Source organism: Opisthocomus hoazin, chromosome 1, assembly GCF_030867145.1.
Source record: "Opisthocomus hoazin isolate bOpiHoa1 chromosome 1, bOpiHoa1.hap1, whole genome shotgun sequence".
NCBI lineage: Eukaryota > Metazoa > Chordata > Aves > Opisthocomiformes > Opisthocomidae > Opisthocomus > Opisthocomus hoazin.
This window is the reverse complement of record NC_134414.1, coordinates 69275747-69296188: the sequence shown is the minus strand read 5'-3', so window position 1 is coordinate 69296188 and position 20442 is coordinate 69275747. Positions and strand designations below refer to the sequence as shown.

At 39.1% G+C, this 20442-nt stretch overlaps 1 protein-coding gene across 5 annotated transcripts in view; it reads right to left on the bottom strand.

Moving 5' to 3' along the window:
• Window positions 1-20442, bottom strand: part of MYO16 (myosin XVI) — a 411384-nt gene that overhangs the window by 149384 nt on the left and 241558 nt on the right. For all 5 annotated transcript variants that reach the window (XM_075424696.1, XM_075424706.1, XM_075424665.1 and 2 more), the window contains 3 exons: window positions 20226-20331; window positions 16465-16582; window positions 7877-8024 (listed from right to left, as the gene is read on the bottom strand). In XM_075424696.1, coding sequence (XP_075280811.1) covers window positions 7877-8024; window positions 16465-16582; window positions 20226-20331 — 372 coding nt within the window. The remainder of the gene's footprint in view (window positions 1-7876; window positions 8025-16464; window positions 16583-20225; window positions 20332-20442) is intronic.

Sequence of the window (20442 nt, the reverse complement as noted above, 5' to 3'; positions counted from 1 at the left end):
TAACTAGCTGGTGTAGCTTAGCTGTCAGACCTCACTGGAATCTAAGTAAATGGAAGTGCCTCATTTCATTCAGTATCTACAGAACCTGTACATAAAATAGTACTAGTAGTTGTGAATCAGATTTTCACACTAGTATTATATGAGGACAGCTAAGAAACAAACATTCATAGTTAAAGCGCTTCACTAGACAGCTGAAATATAAGTAAATCATATCAGGAGATGTAAACTAATCGAAGTGTATAATTCTTATATTATTTGCTACCATGTAGTTTAAAAAAAGAACAAACCCCAACTATTTTTGCTTTTACTTAGGGCTTCATCTATCCATACCCATTTATTTCACTGAAACAAATTCCAGCAGAATTAGCTCAGAGCTAACTCCTTCAGGTTTTGAAATCTGTTTGAAACTGCATCTTCACGTTACCCCCTTATTTAGAAAGTTTGTAAAGCATGCTGAAACATCTTTATACCCTGATGGTCTTCTACTGTCTAGGCATGCTAATATACATAGCTTGTGCCACGCACATCACGGCATTGTCATATAAGTGTTAATGTATCTAAAATGCAGGCTTTTTGGAGAAAAGGAATGTGCTGCACGTAATCAACTTAGGACAGGAAAACTTGCACAGTACCAGAAAAACACAGATTTACTTGTTCAAGCAGAAGTCGAATGTTTGTTTCCAATTTAAGACAGCTTTGGAAGAGAAGACAGGACATGGAAGAAGCAGAGAAATGGAAAAAAAAAGTTGAGCATAAATACATTTGGTATGTCAATATATGTGCATGCACACACAAATTCAACATATATTACTTTGAGACACCTAAGATATAAGAAAGTAAACAAAATAAATGTTGCCTTTGAACCGCTAACAAATATTTTTAAAAATTCTGATGACTCCATAAAATGTATCATAAAATCTTATTTCACAGTTTCAAATATAAGCTTTACATCTAAACCTCCCAGCTGTTATCCAAAATGTTTAAAAGCAGAAAAAGATTAAAAAAAGAAGAAAGAATTCAATTGTATTAGATATGAAATTGAATTTAGCTTAGATATCCAAAGACAAATTACTTTTTCTCAGACTGCACCAGCGTTACTTTTGGCAATGTAAAACTTTTTCTAGAATAATTCCAGTAAAATAATGTGAATATTAACTTTCTACTCGGCATTCATTACAAAAAAAGTATGTTGGAGTAGGATAATAGCAAGATTTCAGACACTGGTTTTGAGATTCACCCAAAATGGTCATCCAGACTTTAAAATTCCTTATCCTGTGTAAAATATCAAGTGTGCTTGTAATTTGTGAAGGTCTTGGTTTGTGTCTTAGTAGGGTGGTCAATGCTAAGTAGAGGAAAATGAACATAAAGAAAGTAGAAATGAGTGAGAAGTTGTATGTATGATTTAATGCAAGGTGAAAAATAGGTTGGGGAAGGAAAAAGAAGTGGGTGACTGATTCAGGTTTTTCCTCTTCTTCACTCACATCTTTACTAACAATTTAAATGACAAAAGATCCATGGCAAAAAAAATCTTAGGAGTGACAGACAAACTATGAATCATTAGCTTAATAGTTGCCACAAGAGCTGCTGCGTATTGAAAGTGTTAATTAAGTAGAAGTTTAAAAGCAATGTGCTAAAGAAAATCTACATATTGAAGAAAATACACATACACAAAAGAGAGTAATTAACAGAGAACTTTGAAGATTTAGCTGCTTTTTGATAATGTGGGAAAAAACCAGATATTAATTAATGCTCGTTAAATTTGATGAAGGATCTTTTATGATTTTTCAGGGGTCTGGAATGCCCTCTGCCCCCTCCAGGGTTTAGCTGCCTGGGCTGTGCAAGCATCCTTGTTGGGACCCCCCTTGGTTCAGGGATTGGGCCTGTGCCCAGCCACGTACCCCCCTCACCCCTCTGATGTGGGTTGATGTCCCGGCCCAGCATCAGCCCGTCCCCACCCCCATGGCCATTCCCAGAGCTCCAGGGCTGTGTCTGACCCCAGCGACCATCCCTGGACCTGCTGGGTGCTGCAGGGACGTGCCAGGAGGCTGAGGGCCCTGCACGCCTCCCCACCCCAGCCTTCACCTCCTGCCTCCCATCTCCCCTGCCCGCACAGGACAGCAGCTTCTCCACCTTCTTTCTGGCCATAACACAGAACTGCCTAACTTCTGGAAATGGTACTGGACACTCACAACTGAAAGAAGCCCTAGTAAAAAAGTCGCTAGCATTTGAGAATGATTTCAAGGTTCCAAAGTCTCACCCAGTACAATTTCCCTATTTACACAAAAGAATTAGGAAGGGGTTTCAACCAAGAAGAATTAGAAGGACTTGACCCTCATGGCCATTCATCTGCAGGGATGGTAAGCCTAACACCTCCTATCACAACTTTTCTTTCCTCCTGTGCCCATACCCCCACAACGGAAAAGTGAAACACAGCTGAGGAACCTCTGAGTCTGATCTTCTACCTTCCTCCTAAATTTAAATACAATGAATGCCACTTTCCTGATTGCCTGGAGCTTTAGTCTTTCAGCAGGATTTTAAAACAAAGTTGATCCTCAGCCGTGAATTTTGTGGATCCTCACCACTAGACTTTATTGGGATGAGACTGAGCACCTTGGTGCAACTTCTGCTGAGTTTCACCACACAAAGTCTAATGGCAGTTTGATAAAGTGATGTAACTTGGCACAGAAACTATTATACCAGCAGGACTACCACCCATGGGAAAATCTGATGTAACTCTTCCAGATCTAGTTATTTCATTCAGAGTTTTTAGATCCAACTGATTTTGTAAGATAAGTCTAACACTTGTTTGAATTTTCCTCTAGTTATCAGACACAGATATCAGCAACAGGTAATTTGTGAAGCAAAGGGATCAAAATGGTACTGTGTAACCAGCTCTGTGAATTTTTATGGACACAGCTGGGCTTTACGCGGATACTGAAAATTTAAATCAAAGTAAATATCTATGAGGAAAAAAAAGATCTATTAGGCTTGAATACAAGGAAAGAGCATTGAACTTCAGAGGACTGGAACATCCCTAAAATGTCTATTTTTCCAATTATGTGGGACTACTTAAAAAAAACACTTTTCTCTATGAATTTACCATGTATCATTAGACAGCTATGTTTGTAGACAAATGGCACAGGTATGGAAAACTGTTATGTTACTTTCAAGATTGATATTTCTTTGTGTTGCATTTTAAATGAGAAAATAAACAAACAATTGGAGAGAAAAATGGCATCCAAAGATAAAAGGAACAAAAAGAAAAAGAGAGGGCATGGAAATATGCAATGTCTTCCTGGTCTTCTATCTATATATCTATATCTGTATCTATATATTTTGCAGTTGCAAAACAAAGAGGCTGCCTCCTAAGCATACTGAATTGGGGAAAGTTGTGGTAACTGGCCACTCACAGTCTTGAAAATTCTTATCTTGAGCTCTTGTGTGTGAGGGAAAGGAAGAGCAGGGATCAACGTGGACGATGCTAGAATAATCACAATTTTCCACACACTGTATTAGTCCTTGTTAGAAAAGACGATGACTGAAAACACACAAAATATGCGACATAAGGCTTTGCACTTAATGCCTTTGATGTCTACTGGAGTCTTTTCTATACCATTCACTTCACTGCACTGTAATTTTTAAGCCTTTTTGAAGACCAACATTATAGAGTGAGGAATGATTTCCTCAGTGATCAAGCAAAGAGGTTTAGACTTTTATGAGAAATTCAATCACTTCACTAAAATTACTACTTTATACGTGAAATTAATGCAAAGTTTTCTTATTGACAGTGAAGAGGGCACCTGCACTGAAAAACTGTAAGAAAAGGTACATCAGTTCTGTGAACTGATCTACAACTTCTGTTGCAGAAGAGTTTCACGGCTTTTTAAGGGGTGGGAGAAACAGCACAGGCAGAGAGCACACACTGCAGTGCACATCGTTGTTCTACAGGAGGAAGGAAAGTTTCACACATCTGGGAACCGCAGCCTGACAATGCAAACACAAAATGCACTCCCTGACCACAGTCCAGCTACTGCAGGAATGTGTATATTAACGTTTTCCCCAGATTGAGGTTGTTTAATTTTACACATACATCTTATTCACAAGCAGTACCTTTTAACCTATAAAAGCCGGGTGACAGAGATCAGACATTACAAGGGAGGGCTCAAAAACATCTGTCACAATCACCCTGCAATACTGAGAGCACTGTATCAGTTTGCCTGTGTTACCAAAAGCTGTAACAGTACAATCAATTAGGAGAACCAGCAACCTTGTTTAAACTGAGAATGGTGACATCATGTTGAACAGCTGCCAAACTGACCGTCATTTCTGAAACCATTTTCTACAGTTAAGTAGCCTTAAGCTGTATTTGTAATACAAATATACAAATGTAATGACATTATTTTTAATAACATTATGTTTTAGTATCTTACATATATGTCTTACACAAAGACATGCTTATATTGTTATATATACTATAGCTTTGGAATATCAATGCTAATATAAAGCAATTGGCCGAAAACAATAAAAGCAGGTCTTTCCACATATTTCTCTAAGATTATTCCCACATTTTTTCTTTTCCATCTTCCTGATCTCTCCTTTTATATCCTGTCTTCACCAAAGTCAAAGACCATTCACAGGCTGATCTATCACCATTTTCACCTCTCTTCGTTGCTTTCTGTTTCACTTTGATTGCAAGATTCATCACTAACATAGTACTTACAGTAACTACAAGGCTAAAATTACTGTGCTAGAAAAGCCAGTACATACTCTTATTATGCGGCTAAGCTTCAAAAGCCAGAAAAGCAATGCTTACAGCAATGGACTGTACCTGCACCCAGGAAAAAAACAACAACAACAACAAAAAAAAAAACAAGAGCAAATCAAGAGCAAATTGAGAACTTAACTTCAAATCTCTAACCTCCCTGTATGTTACATACCATCATTAAGATAACCAAAGTTCTGCAGTTCTTTTGAAACACGCCACTTAAATAGAAATTTTGGAAATTTCAATCAACGATCTACTGATAAAAATCAGCTTCTGAGTGTAGTGAACACATGGGAGTAGCTCTTGTCAAACAAAAAGCCTTGACTTGCCCTTTCAAGACTCTGTCTCCATTTCTGACATGCTTCCCCTGCTCAATCTCGAAAAATGATCTTACCTTTCAGGAACTGCTTCTGTCTTTATCCATCATGGTCCACATGCAGATACAGCAGGAGAGGTATCTTTCAGATCCCTCCCTATATAGATTTAGACGGCTTGCTGCTTTAAGATCTTAGTCGTACATATGCTCAATAGAAAGTGGCCAGATATTTGTCTTCATACAATGCCCTAGAAGCCTCAATGCTTGCAAGAACACACGTTCAAGTTTCTGAGCTCAAGCTCCCTCTCAGGACTGCATAAAACACCACAGAATTATAACCTAACAACTCCCCCTACACATTGGGGTGAAACTCCAGCCTTACTGAAACTCTCAGTGACCCCAAAGGGTAGGGATTTCCCCTTTTAGTTATTTACATTAACTCTTAATCCAGGATTATACACTGCTTAATACATCCACTAACTCTCACCTTCTACAGCATCAAGCCTAATGATAACCTCTATTAACAATACTACTTTGAGTCTTTAAGGTACTTTTATCTAAAATGAGAATAAAAAACCAATGCTATGTCTTATTTCCATCTTGCAATGGCTTAAAAAACAGGGGTATCTTGTGATCTTCACATTATTTACTAAGATTGTTCCATCTTCTACATAAAGGTGCAATATTAAACAATGCAAAAAGGAACAGAAAGATTATAAAAAAAACTGTTGGGCATGAACGACCTATAGTTTCAACAGGGCTGTTATCTAATTAATTTTACTGTTCGAGTCAAGATTACACTTGCTTAAAGAAAACATGACAAATTCACTTATTGAAGTTACCAGAGTGATATGATCTCATAAAAATTTGACTAAGCCTGCAATCACAAATTTATAACAGACGCCAAATCCTGCCTTCCCAATTCATGTATGAATTCAATGCAGCAGAAACTCACCCCTAATTTAACTCTGTCAACCAAGAAAGATCTAGCCACTGAACTACTACACTCAGGAGTTTAAGGTAAGAAATATTTGGTCCAAACACTCGCTCAGTTATGCAAGATACAATCTGCCCTATGTACTGTGTAGCCAAAGCAAAGCTTTATTGGTAAAAGCAGCTTTATGCAAATATTCAGCTATAAATTACTTCTAAAGCTTTGGCACTGCAATATTCAGACATCTATTTAGAAATACGATTTTGTTCTTTTTGGATGCTTATCAGATATCTTATTAGATAAAGCTTTGTTCATGGGAATCCAATTATTCTCGTTTTTGCTAAGTTCTTTCCTGTTGGAGCTTCTTGCAAAGTGATTTCAAACTGTTTCATTTTCAGACAAACTGAGTGATTCCAAACAACATTTGCTAGAAGAGGAATAAATTAACAATCGTGAGCTCAGAATCCTTTTGGTCTTCAAAGGATTTAAAACACAGAATTTAACTCTTCCCCTCCCCTCTTTTGAAGTGGATCATTCTTACTAAAGTAACTTAGCCTCAGGTTTCTTCAGAGCTAGTGCATTACACTACTTGGCATAACACCAGAAGAGCTAACAGCTTAAAATATTACCAAACAATGGCAGTCTGAAGACTTGTTTTTAAGAAAAAATCAGAATCAAGTAAGTTTTTTCTGCACGAATTACTGTGGTGTCTTTCTATTTACGGGCCCCAGACCTAGAATTACTATTTTATTCAAGTACTAGCCAGAGTGCAAGATAGAGAAGTTGAAAGAAAAATCCATGGGAAAAAGGCTTAGATATGAAAAACTCAAAATTATTATTTTACATCATTTTAATTATTATTGTTCTTTACACAGTTACTTACTATTCTCATTATAAACTTAACCAATTTAAGACAAGATCATTAATGCTAAATAGGGTTGCCTCATTTCAGTGATATGGCTTAGGAAAGACTGAAGAAAGAAAGACAAATGATCTAAATCAGGAATATATTTTCATTCCAATAGAATCTGAATTAACAAATTTTGAGATACTCCCCAAATCTCCCACAAAACCAAAAACTTCCACTTACATTAAACATTTGGAGTGCATTCAGCCTTAGACACACTACATTTAGGTGTCTACATACAGCTCTTCGTATTTAAGCTCTTACTGCTAAAGGGCATGTAGTCAGTACAGTTTATCAAGCCACAAATGTGGTTCAGTTCACCCCGAAGCACATATCTACATGTAACTCGATACAGAGCTGAGTAGGGACTCAATCTCCTTTGATTGCAAACAAGAGCCAATAAAAACAGCTTATGTGGAGACACACACAAAGACCTAATTTTAGGTGTTGAGTGTTGAATCCTATCCTTGGTTTCAAAGCAGTCAAAACATTGTTTCTGTTTTTCTTAATAACATGAAGCAAGGTAAATATCAAAATGAAAATGGAACTATCAGTTACATACAGTGACATTTCATCAAAATCAACATATTCCACAGAAAAGTCTAATTTTAATAAAACAGTTATTCGTCAATACAAAACATTTTTTCAGAGGGAAAAAAAAAAAAAGAGCAGACCTACACTAGTCCACAGAACATGGAAAAATAACTAAGAAATTTTCTTCCTTTTTCTCCATTAAGACAATAATCCTAACGAATATAATACTCTGATCTTGTTAAGAGAGTGTACATGTACTCCAGAATTATATCCTCATGAACAGGTACTCAATAATAAATAATTTCAGAGTTCATTGAAAAGTTAGGGCACAAATGTTAACTACTGGAGGAAGGACATCAAAAGCAGAGAGACACTAAAATGATAAAAATATTAGTACTAAATACAAAGCTGTCTTCCTACCTGTGTGCAGACAAATTACTGAGGTACAAGGTGTATTTTTCTTCAGCAGACAGCCCATCCATCATCAAGTAAAAAACATGGAAATTACTCTGGTTGAGAGGCTGCATAATGACACGAGACTTCTCCAACATGTATGTATAAATCCTAGCTGATTGAGAAACAAACAAATTAATCATTAAACTGATTGCTCTGAACATATATTTTAAAACATTCACCATTGCAACTGTGAAGAATAAACAATGTTTCATATAAAACAGTCTGAGGTGTGTATATGAAAAATAACACCATTCATTCTACCATGATTTTTTATATAAATCACATATAAAGCCCTAATTGCATTAAAATTAGTGGAACAAAAGTCTTACTTACTTACTGTCTTACATTATCCTTAAAATGACTCAGTTTTACGGATAATGATGTTGATTTGTACTGTGTTTTACTTATTTGAGGAACCAGTTGTTGTATTTGGCAAGACTTTCTAAAATACAAGCTATTAGTCATCTCACCAAAGAGTAGCCGTCTGAGCACAGGCATCTGTTCTAAGCTCTTTCTTAATGGAGAGAGAAAGATGCAAGAAAGATTCTACATATCTTGAGAAAACCATCCTTGGAACCATTTTCTCCTCTGTTGGTAAGCAAAAACACACAGATTAATAGTTTAGATCAACCACTTCACTTCTGGATGGCTATTTCTAGATGGCTACCAAGAGACAAATCCTCTGCAGAACTGGTCCTCAGCAAGCTCACTAGTCTGTGCCTGGGGAAACACAAGCATCTCAGAAGAGCTACGATGAGCTGGCCAAATGAGAAGCCATGTGCATCAGCACGTCTGGGAAGAGGGCAAAGGAGGATGAACCTAACCGCGATTTGTCTACAGAAATGCCGGTTACAGGATCATACATAACTTCAGGCCCACTGAGGGTCTGAAAGAGGCAGAGCAGAGAAATAAAGGAAATATTGGACCCTCAGATGCATTCACCCACTTCACCAGATTGCAGGCATTTTAGAGGTGGATGTGAAGAGACAGAGGGAGATTCGCTGTTCTGGGCAGCATACTCGCCAGCCCTCCACTGAGCACACACCACCACCACGCAGCTCCAGATGCAGCAGGCTAAAGAGAACACGGGAACTCCTCACTGCAGCTGGAGATCAGGGCACTCCCCATGAGCAGGGACCTGATTCCAGCTCCCCGTTAGCCCACTGCTTGTATACTTTGCCTCAGCATTGCTTAAATAGTAGCTGTGGTGCAAGGGCGAGAGGCACGTCCCTCCACACGCAGCTGAGCACCCCCGCTGCTAGGATGCGGTGCGTTCTGTTGCAGCTTTACGCTTTTCAGTCTGGCAGAGCTTTCACAGGGTCTTAGCGAGCATCCTTACCCTGGAAAAGACTGCTGAGTTTAGAGGGCAAGGTGTACTTCTCAGCAAAGGAGGAGCTATATTTTTTAAACTCTGTAAGCAGAGAGGGATATTAAACCATAGCTTCCCATAGTCGTGATGACAACCAACTCGTTAAAGACTCCTTCCTTTATGAACTGGAAGCAGTTCTTCAACATTCAGTGACAGAAAATACTGGTACATGTATCCTGTAGCACAGCAGGCACGTTCTCTAAACACATACCATTTTTGAGCCCCTCATGGTTTTTTAGAAATTATTTTTTCTTTACTTTTATGAAGCAGGCTTGGATTAAGCATAAAATAGAACTATTTGGTGCACTCAAAACTGTTGTATTTCTAGGCATATGCAGAAGCACAACTTCAGATGCCTGAGACACCTTTAGTTTGAAGGCAGAGTGGGAATTTAAAGACTTTCTAAAGATGGGGACAGTTGAAACAGAATTTTCAGAATCAGTTTTGGACTCAAAGGTATTGCCCAGTGAAATGATGAGCAATGTTACGCAGGTTAGATCTCGGCATGTGAGAGTGTTTATCATAAGGACAGTAGCTGCATTAGCCTAATGGCTAGGCTAGCAGCCAGAATGTCACGCTCCTGCCACCATACAGCTGCCAATATCCACAGCAGCTCATTCAGAGCTAGCTTGGTTATTGCTATACCATCTGTACTTTTCTGTTAATTACATTTTACATTTCACGTAAGTATCTTCCTGTCATTTGGAGCTCTAAGTTTCTGTCTATACTGTTAAATTAAACACAGTAAACTTGAAGTTACTTGAAGTTATGTGTATGAGACAATGCAACCTGTGAGAATACTGTTGAAAGACAGTGCAGAGAAATGGAACTGGTGAATCTTGAATACACTGTTTTGAGAAAGATTTCAGCAGCTAAGTGTTGTCCCTGAACTAAGTATAGCTATGCACGGTCTCACAAAGTGTCACTCTGTGCAGGCCAAACCACCCCAGACACATCCCAGTTAAGCAGTACAACAGGTCAGTGGTACACTACCCAGGGGCATCTTCCACCCTTTCTTGTACCTAACAGCACAGGCACAGCCTGACACATGCTGGCAACCAAACCCACTCCTGGGACTCCAGCTACAGAAGAAGCAGCAGCACTGACAGAGAAGACTTAAACGGCTGACCTGCTGGACTGAGGAGACATGATCTAGTCCATTTAATCATCTTACAAAGTGAAGAAGTGAACTCCTGCTATTACGGATCCTATATTATGAGAAATTGTGTACCAGCCATCTGGCCCTCTGCTGCGACACTACGGAAAAAAGAACTGTGCTGGAAGTAAAAGGGCACGCTTGGGAAATCATTAAGCTGGTAGCAGGATGTGTTTCTGGCTCCAGTAACTTTGCAGCACGCTACAAATTGAAGCAATGCAATCTTAACCTATCATGGCAGGACTGGCCCAGACACACACTTTCATCAGAATCAGTCACTACCTGGCTGCCATTCCTAAAACAGAACAGATGAACCTGAAGGATGATTTCCATCTTTTATTGTGCTTGTAACTTATTTCTCAGTAAAACTAACCCTACCATCAACTAATTTGAAAAGAGGCCATTACTAATCTTTAATCACTTTTTTTGTGTGTAATGATCTTCACTAAAGCTTTCATAACTATCACTCAAGTGTTTTTAACATTCATTGATCAGTAAAAGCAAGAAAAATATTACCAGAGGTCATTTATCTGATTAATTAATACATTTAACTTTAATGACGTGCAACACCACTTATTTAAATGACACAAATTAATTCAGCCCTTTTCAGGTACTTCAAGTCACCCACTTTAATAAGGCTAAATACAGTTCACCTCAGTTAGCATCTCCAGCAATGGGAAGAACTGTTACAAAAAGACAAGCTTCCAATCAGCATGAATCAAACACAGCACCCTAATGGAGCTCACATAACTCATAAAGAAAACTGCCATGGTAATGTGCTTTTCTACAAAGTGAAACTGTATGTTCGTTAATCTATGTGTGAAATAAAAGGGAAAAATAATAGAGTTCTAGAGCAAAGTCTGCCATTTTGGTGCAATGTTAACTGTGCTTACAGGTGCAAGGAAATTTGTACTTCTTTGAACAGATCACTTGATCTACTAAGCAGCTACACAGTCAGCAAGCAGACTCTGTGTCTGGTGCCCAGCGACAGGACAAGGGGCAATGGGCACAAACTGAAGCATAGGAAGTTCCGTCTGAACATGAGGAAGAACTTCTTCCCTCTGAGGGTGACGGAGCACTGGAACAGGCTGCCCAGGGAGGTTGTGGAGTCTCCTTCTCTGGAGATATTCAAGACCCGCCTGGACGTGGTCCTGTGCAACCTGCTGTAGGTGACCCTGCTTCGGCAGGGGGGTTGGACTAGATGACCCACAGAGGTCCCCTCCAACGCCTACCATTCTGTGATTCTGTGATTCTGTGAAAGCGTGGCCAGTGAAATCTTTCCTCCACCTATGCATTCTTTGAAACTACATTGCTCTTCTCAAAAACATGCTCTCCTAAACACAGCTGTTGCTAAAGACAAAATAACATTTGAAAGTTCAGAGCCGAAACACAGCAGAAAAACACATCAGAGCATTTAGCTGGCTGCAGTCTTTCTCATACCAAAAAAGGAAATTCATGTCTGAAACTCCTTAATCGATAAAAAATGTTTGTAACACACACAGGCAAATATGCACTCTGCTGCTTTTTACAAATCAAATTAGATCCTTCTATTTCAGTGCAACTTAAAAAAAATCAGGCCTTGCTTTTCAGAAAATTAAGACTGAGAAAAGCAATGCCTGAAAAGGAAGGCAGGAAAATCTGGAGAACAAGTTTGTCAGGCTTGATTTTATCTTCCTAACCTTCTTTTTTAGTAATTTGAGGAAACTGACAGAAGCCTTACCTTTCATCTTAGGAATTACATCAACTTACGTGAAGGACCATTTACTCTTTCTCTTTCCAAATAAAAATAAAATACAGTAATTCTACTTCTGGAAATAAATAAATAAATCATCAGTCTTTTACTACTATGCAGTGGGTGTGAATTTATGTGTCTATGAATGATTATGATTTTTTGGCAGAAAATCAGTCTTCGAGTTCTGTTTGGTATGAATTTATTTTAGAAACTTAGTGAAATCACTGGCCTGCAGTTTATTGTGTATTTGTTCTGATGTAAGACTTTTTACCAGTTCCCACTGCCTTATCTTATCCTGTCACAAGGAATTATGACTTAGTCTGGGTTATACCTTCTCCACTTGTTTGACTGGCATAAAGCAATGAAAGGTACCTGACCACAAAGCCTCTTGTCACAGAAAACCTCCCACTTGAACAAAACATCAGAACACACCTCACCAGAAATAAGAATGAGAATGCTTATGAGAAAGACCAAATCAAGCCTATAGATGAAAATTATGGCCTATGTGCCTGTTATTTAGGTATAATGGACTTTCTGCTGTAAAAATAAAACTTTTGTGACAAAAGTCGGAGCATTTCCAGGGTCTAAGCATAAAAGAACTTCAGCATGAACAAAAAGCTGTCACAGACTTCACCGATGTCCCCTCCAAATGCAGCGAATGCTATCTTGAGCTTGCCCCATATAATAAAAATATACAAATGTACTTTGCATGCCCCTTCCTTAGTAAATTGGTGTGGATTTCTACCCTTTAGATCTGTCTGTTAAGGAGTTCAAACAACCTAAACCCTTTGATGGAGGCACTCTAGTGTCAGTTGGATTTTTCTTTACAAACTGGACTTATTTAGCCCAGTTTGCCTCAATGAGTTATAAAGTCATGTCTCAGCAGAATCAGATGCTCTGCATATTTACATTTTTCGTTCATGTTTAAACAGTGCAAGACAGTAAATACTGCTGCAAATGATCTTGCAAATAAATACAGAGAATCACTGGGTGGGAATTAAACCAGCAAAAGACAACGTGCCTGATTCTTTTCTCATTTATGGTGGTGTAAATCTGAGACTATTTCACGTAGAAGGGAAGCTTAAGCAGTGGCCTAGAAAAGGCAGCATCCACAGCGCAAATCAAACAGCATGAACAACTGCAACTTACAAAAATATAAAAACCACTTTTACTGCTGTACTGGGGCTTTTCACTCTTTACTGTAAATTATGGAAGTTTTGGCTAGCTTAGATTTGGTAAGAGTAAATGTTTCAGTTCCTAAATATTCGGGGAATAATAGGGCACATAAGTAATATTTTTTATTTGTTAATGGATTTGACTAACCTTACATTTTCTCATTCAATGCCTATGGTTTGGAAGTGATAAAAACACAGCATTAGTGTACCAGAAAACAGACATGAATGTATGGTGAACTGATTCCACATTTATATCATTCACAGGCAAGGGCTGTGAATTAAACTGGCAAGTCTGGGTAAAGCGGCTTGAAAACTCAAGTCGCTGTAACCTCAAGCACCCAAAAATTGTGGGAACGCATGGCCTTGAGGCTTCTATTCCTCATCTGAGGAAATGAGTTGCAGCTCTGTGGAGAGGGACCTGGGTGTCCTGGTGGACGACAGGTTAACCATGAGCCACCAGCGTGCCCTGGCTGCCAAGAAGGCCAATGGGATCCTGGGGTGCATTAGAAGGAGTGGGGCCAGCAGGTTGAGGGAGGTTCTCCTTCCCCTCTACACTGCCCTAGTGAGGCCTCATCTGGAGTACTGTGTCCAGTTCTGGGCTCCCCAGTTCAAGAAAGATGAAGAGCTACTGGAGAGAGTCCAGCGGAGGGCTACAAGGATGGTGAGGGGACTGGAACATCTCTGCTACGAGGAGAGGCTGAGGGAGCTGGGCTTGTTCAGCCTGAAGAAGAGAAGGCTGCGAGGGGACCTAATATATACTTACAGATATCTGAAGGGTGGGTGTCAGGAGGATGGGGCCAAACTCTTTTCAGTAGTGCCCAGTGACAGGACAAGGGGTAATGGGCACAAACTGAAGCATAGGAAGTTCCGTCTGACCATGAGGAAGAACTTCTTCCCTCTGAGGGTGACGGAGCACTGGAACAGGCTGCCCAGGGAGTTTGTGGAGTCTGCTTCTCTGGAGATATTCAAGACCCGCCTGGACAAGGTCCTCTACAGCCTACTGTAGGCAACCCTGATTCGGCAGGAGGGTTGGACTAGATGACCCACAGAGGTCCCTTCCAACCCCTACCATTCTGTGATTCTGTGAACCTTAGGTCACAAGTACCGTGAAAATGAAGCCATCTGTGTTTCTGAAATGCTCATACAGTGAAAAATGTTGATGATCCACATCACAGAAAATCCACAGAAAAACTAGCATTCTGGTTTTAAAACAGAATAAAATGGCACAAGCCACACATGGATCAATGAAGGAAAACCAAACTATTTAGTAGTAGACCACTGAGGAAATACAGTCCACTCTCTGCACTGAATGAAGCTAGGGTGGGATCGAAAAACAACAGCATTATATTTATATGCACAAGGGAATCCAAAAGTATCTCAGACAACTTCAGTTGTGGCATTTCCTAATGTTCATATGCTTGACTTTTCAAAATCAGTATAATTTTTGTCTGTTTGCATTTGTGCTCTGTGTGTGTAACAAAAAGAAAAAGGATACACACAATGTAATTGTAATAAATAAATATACCCAAATTAAATATATACCATATAAAGGATTTATAAAATGTTAGGTTTAGGGATTGAACTTTATTTTTACAAGCTCAGTTCAGTTCCTGTTTCATCCATTCTAATGTTTACATCATTTTCTTTATATTCCTCCCACAACAGCTTATAAATAAAAAAAAAATCACACTTTTTTAGTTTTACATTTTCTTTACAAATATCCTATACCTGTAAAACAACCCAGAAGAAAGTGGTAATAATTTCTCACACAGTGACATTTTCACTGAAGAAACTGTTGTATTTGCTAGGGTACAGTGAACTCTATCAACAAAACGAAATACAATTCCCACTGAAATATTTCCAAAGAATATTTTACGAAACCCCTCTGAAAGCATAAAACCTTCTAAAATTATAAAAAATGCGTAGTCTTGGAAATGTTTATCCAATGGAATCTGATTTACTTGGATCTAAAGTGTATCTCACCACACAGCTTTTCCGTCCAGGAAGATCAGTGCAGGTAGGAACCTGTGTGCAGTTGTTTCTGTGCACACTTCTCACTTTAGCACAGAGTAACATTATGATGACCTGTGCAGACCAGAACTGAAAATTCTCCCTGACTGCCTCCGAAGATCAGACTTTTCAGAATCAAACTGAAGTTTTGCCCAATATTCATTTTTTTCACTAATGAATGCATACTGGGGATTAGTAGACTCCCACTTACTCTGAAAGGAGACACAAGTTCCACACTATCTTAACTCTAACGAGAATAATCATCGGTATGATTCCTAGTTCCTTTACAAGAAACTCAAAGGGGTAATAAACTACTTCTAACTTCCATATTACAGAGAATACTTGTATTTGGTTTGCCCTAGACAGATGAGTTTATCACTTATTTAAGGGATACTTAAAATATCCATTACAATATTAGATACCTATACAAAAAATAATCTTTGATGCTTTTATTCACAGTAAAACAATACAATGCTGTCACAGTTTGTTAATCTCAGGCATAAAGGGAAATGTGATTTTCTGGGAAACGTAAGAGAAGAGGTAATGGTTTTAAACTAAAAAAGAGTAAACTTAGACTAGATATAAGGAAGAAATTTTTTACAATGAGGATGGTGAGACACTGGCACAGGTTGCCCAGAGAGGTAGTGGAGGCCCCATCCTTGGAAACGTTCAAGGCCAGGTTGGACAGGGCTCTGAGCAACCTGGTCTGGGTGAAGATGTCCCTGCTCACTGCAGGGGGGGTGGGCTTGATGACCTCTAAATGTCCCTTCCAACCCAAAGCATTCTGTCATTCTATGATTATGATGAAGAAAAACTACAAGGTGCGCACACACACACACAAGTAACACAATTACACCCAAACCTTTCTACGAGTCCATGAATCTATGAATCAGCGGTGTTAATTTTTTTCTTGCCTTTTTATGCCACCTAGTGGTTAAGCAGAATAGGGCTTCCCCCCCCACCCAGTACTGCTCTGGGCAAGCCACGAATTCACATGCCATTAAACATGTTCCCTTTAAGGTCGTTAATGCCTAACTCTGTGTATGGCACACTGGGATCCCTGATCTCCTGGTCTGTGGGTGCTAACACAATAGACAGATTGATACTTACCTGCAATTAATGTTTTTTTCTTCTCACAAAACTGTAGCTCAAAATATTTTATAAAACAGCTGGAAAAATCATTCAAGGGTGTCTTAGCATGTCCAAAGGCCTCCAAGATAGAGTTTACCTGCAATACAACAGTGAAGAAGTAATAAGAGAGGAAATAAAACAGGAAGATATTTCAATAAACATCAGTGAGGTTGGTTTGTGATCAATAACTTGGGGGTGGGGGGGGAAGACATTTTTTCACCTTGGAATTTAACAAATCCTTGAAAGGATCACATGTGAGCTGTGTCCTTACCTGTAGTTTGGGTACAAGCGACTGGGGTCATACGCCCAGAGCTGGCACGCATAGCAAAAAGATTAGAATCTTTGAAGGCAGTTATGCTTGTAAAGTTACAGTAAGTTGATACTAATAACCAACTGAAGGAATCTACAAGCTTTATATGATGCCAGAAATGGCATAAATTATTGATTTGAAATAGAATTACTTCATCATTATACTAGTGAAAAACTGAGGAAAAAAAATAGATTCCAACTTTTTTATGGCATCTCTCACTAACGTATTTCCATATTACACCTTCATGGACACAGCAACTATTTTTAAAAAAGCATTTTTTTAAAAAAAATTAGATATACCATCTTTATTCCATATTTTCTCTGTATTTAGCTTTTTTGTATATGAGTTCTTTACGCCCCTTACACCCTGAAGGATTCCCTTCAGCACTTTCCTTTTTTGCATCCTAAGGAACTGATTGCAATGTGGCCCAAATACACGGTTCTTCTGATATAACAGTGGGTTGCTGAAGCTGGATGACCTGGCTAGGGAGGGAAGAGGGCTGTGAAGTGGCACGGATAACATGTGGTTCCAATCACAAAGACACAAGCTCTACAAGTCAGATCCTCCAGAATTATTAATTAAACCAGCTATTTGTGCAGTAGGTGGCAGCAGAAAACCAGTCAGCCTAGTTTTGGTTCCACTCTAGTAGCATTGTTCAGGATGTATTTGCTTATTAGGCTAATTCAGCACTTGGTTTAACCCGTGCTGCTTTATTAACTTCAATGGTGCTATGCATAACTGCAGCAGCAATGAATCCAGGCTATCGTGGAAGAGGCTGCCCAGAAGGGTTGTGGAGTCTCCTTCTCTGGAGATATTCGAAACCTGCCTGGATGAAGTCCTGTGCAGCCTGCTCTAGGTGACCCTGCTTCGGCAGGGGGTTGGACTAGATGACCCCCAGAGGTTCCTTCCAGCCCCTTGCATTCTGTGATTCTGTGTTCATAAAAGCACCTTAAAAGGCAACTAAACCAAAATCTCTACCTAATTCACCATGGGTGGGATCTGCTACATCTACCTTTGCTGTCTGAAGTCAGGTGTCCCATCTCAGCTAGTTACAGGGATCTTTCTGTAACCAAAAGGCAGCTCATTTTTCTTAGTATGTGACGATTCTCTTCCACCTGCATTGACTAACACTCATTGGCACGTATAGCTACATCTATACTATTAAACACAACCAGGAGCAGGACTCTCTGACCTCAGTGGCAAGTGGCACGATAAGGTTCACATTCAGCCATCTAACACCTCTTCTTCCACAGAAGGGAGTGGACATACTGTTGTGAATGGTCCCTGCCACCTGCTGTCCTCCGAACTGTGGCCAGAGGACGTGCTGGGGATTTAAACTGTGTCAGGAAGCAGGGTAACAAATGCTTGTTAGGGATTGTTGTTCAGTTTACTACATAGATGTAGAGTAGGTTAAAGTTGTCTAACAACTGAACTAATTTTCAGCTGGAGAATATTAGGCCTGTTCAGCCTCTACCACGCGGATTCCTCTTCTGAACTGAGGACATTTCATTCGCACTGGATCACGATGGTTGTCCTTGGGAATTTTACTGTGGTCAGGAGACAAGTTGCAGCAGAGACAATCCTGCTTCCTGCACCTCCTGATTCCCACCACTGCCATATTTGTACCCAAAGCACACAGTTTTCAGTCACTTATTCACAAAGTTATTTATCACATTCTACACATTACTTAATCTGAACTTTAATAAAGAAAAGGACTTGGAGGATCTGTCCTGAATTTTGCAGTTCTACTTGAATAACATCTAAGGCCTGATCAGTTCAAAGCTGTAAGTAAACCTGTACAGGTAGCAAATAAAAAAAACACACAGTACAAATAGATATCACTTGTAGAACTGACTCCTGGGTTTAAAATAAAGTGTATTGTCCCTATATAATGGCCTTCGTGCAACACTACACTTTATAATTTAAATCAAAAAAGTGAAAAAATAACAAAGGTATTCTTAACATTGTCATGGGAAATCTAGATTAAATGTGTCAGTTTAGGAACATCATCAATGAATCAGATAACACTGTGAAAAACATTTTAATGTGGCAACTGTATGACTACACAAAGTAAAGTGAAGTTACAGTTTATTCAGCTGTAGCATTTCAGTGTCATCAGGCTTTTTTTAATGTCTTCAAAAAACACAAATGCAACACCGTTTTCTAAAATCCACCCAAAATCCACAGGACTTTATTACCTTATCAGCTGGAATGTACAAAATATGAACCAATGAATCTGTAGCCTTTCCACATCCCAGTAATACCGATTTGCAGGTTGTCTGTTAAGTGTCAGTGGTACTTGTGACACTACTTTACCATCTTTCTGGATTTAATTGTACATAATTCAGGAAGAAAGCAGTATGTTTTAAATGATGGATGTGATGCTACTGAAAAACCCCACTATGAATGATTCTAGAGCTCTGTTGAACACCATGCATGTAGCAAGGGAAAGCTTAAACATCAAAAAAGTTTATTGGGTTGACCGTAAGTGTTGTAGAGGAACATCACCAGAGTGGGTGAAAGGGTCTAAATAATAAATATATTTTTTTAAAGTATGAAACTCCGAATTGAGATATGACAATGCAGACTGTGCTAAAACATTCTGTGTAAATCTGTCTCTGAGCTGGGATCTCTCATGAGAAGTATCATCAGGAAAGGCAATTTTTAAAAACAATTTGAATTGGCAAGGTAGGGTTCAGCATAATTTCAAATGTCAGTATGAAAATTTAGGTAGTGTTACAGCTGTAACAATGAAACACGAGTTGCAATGTTCAGTCAAGTGAAAAGTTCTCATTTACAATGTATAGCAAGGAGACAAGTTCATCTGATATGTGAAGCAGGTTCTCATGGTTTCATGACACACACTGGGCTTGTTCTGAACTTGGTTCTGCTGTGGGAACTAAAGATGACCGTGTAGTTACTCAGAATTCTTGCCCAATTTGTAAATATGTTTAGTATACAAATACTGGGCCACGTAATTTTGTTCAGTCTTTTCAGTTTCCCTGCAACTTTCCAGTTTCTGTCTTGCATACTATTCCTTCAGGTGCCTCAGCACTTCTTATACTGTCCAGAGAAGCACCACCACAACCACACAGATGAATTTACTTACTGAAGGCAATTAGTACACATTTAGGAGACAGTCTCTTATCACACAAATTCAGTGAAACGCTACTTTCCAAAGTCACCACAACATGTGGAAACAAACTGGCCTCCACCTTTCAGATTCCTCTCATCATATCAATGCGAGCTTAATCCTGTTCCTATTCGGATCAATTCAGCGGAAGAAACCTCCTTTGACTTCAGTGGTGAAAACAAACCCTTTTTGAACTTCTGCATAGCAGATGCCTTTTTCCTTGCAGTTCAAATGTTTTGCCTGTCCAAGAGGCCAGATTTTTCCTTTGTTCTACTCAGTGATCAGAGGGGTACTTACATGTTTTATCTTTGTATCAAAGGTATTTCTGCTGGAGCTGGCTCTGCAAGCGAGGTGCTTCACTATCTGTTTGCAGGCTTCTGTCTTCCCAGAACCACTTTCTCCACTGCAAGATGACAGACAAGAGAGGGGTGAATCATTGGTATTTTCACATTTGATATGTTATTTATATTCTCTGCTAGCTCTGTTTGAATGGATTTAAGATATCTCAGTCAAA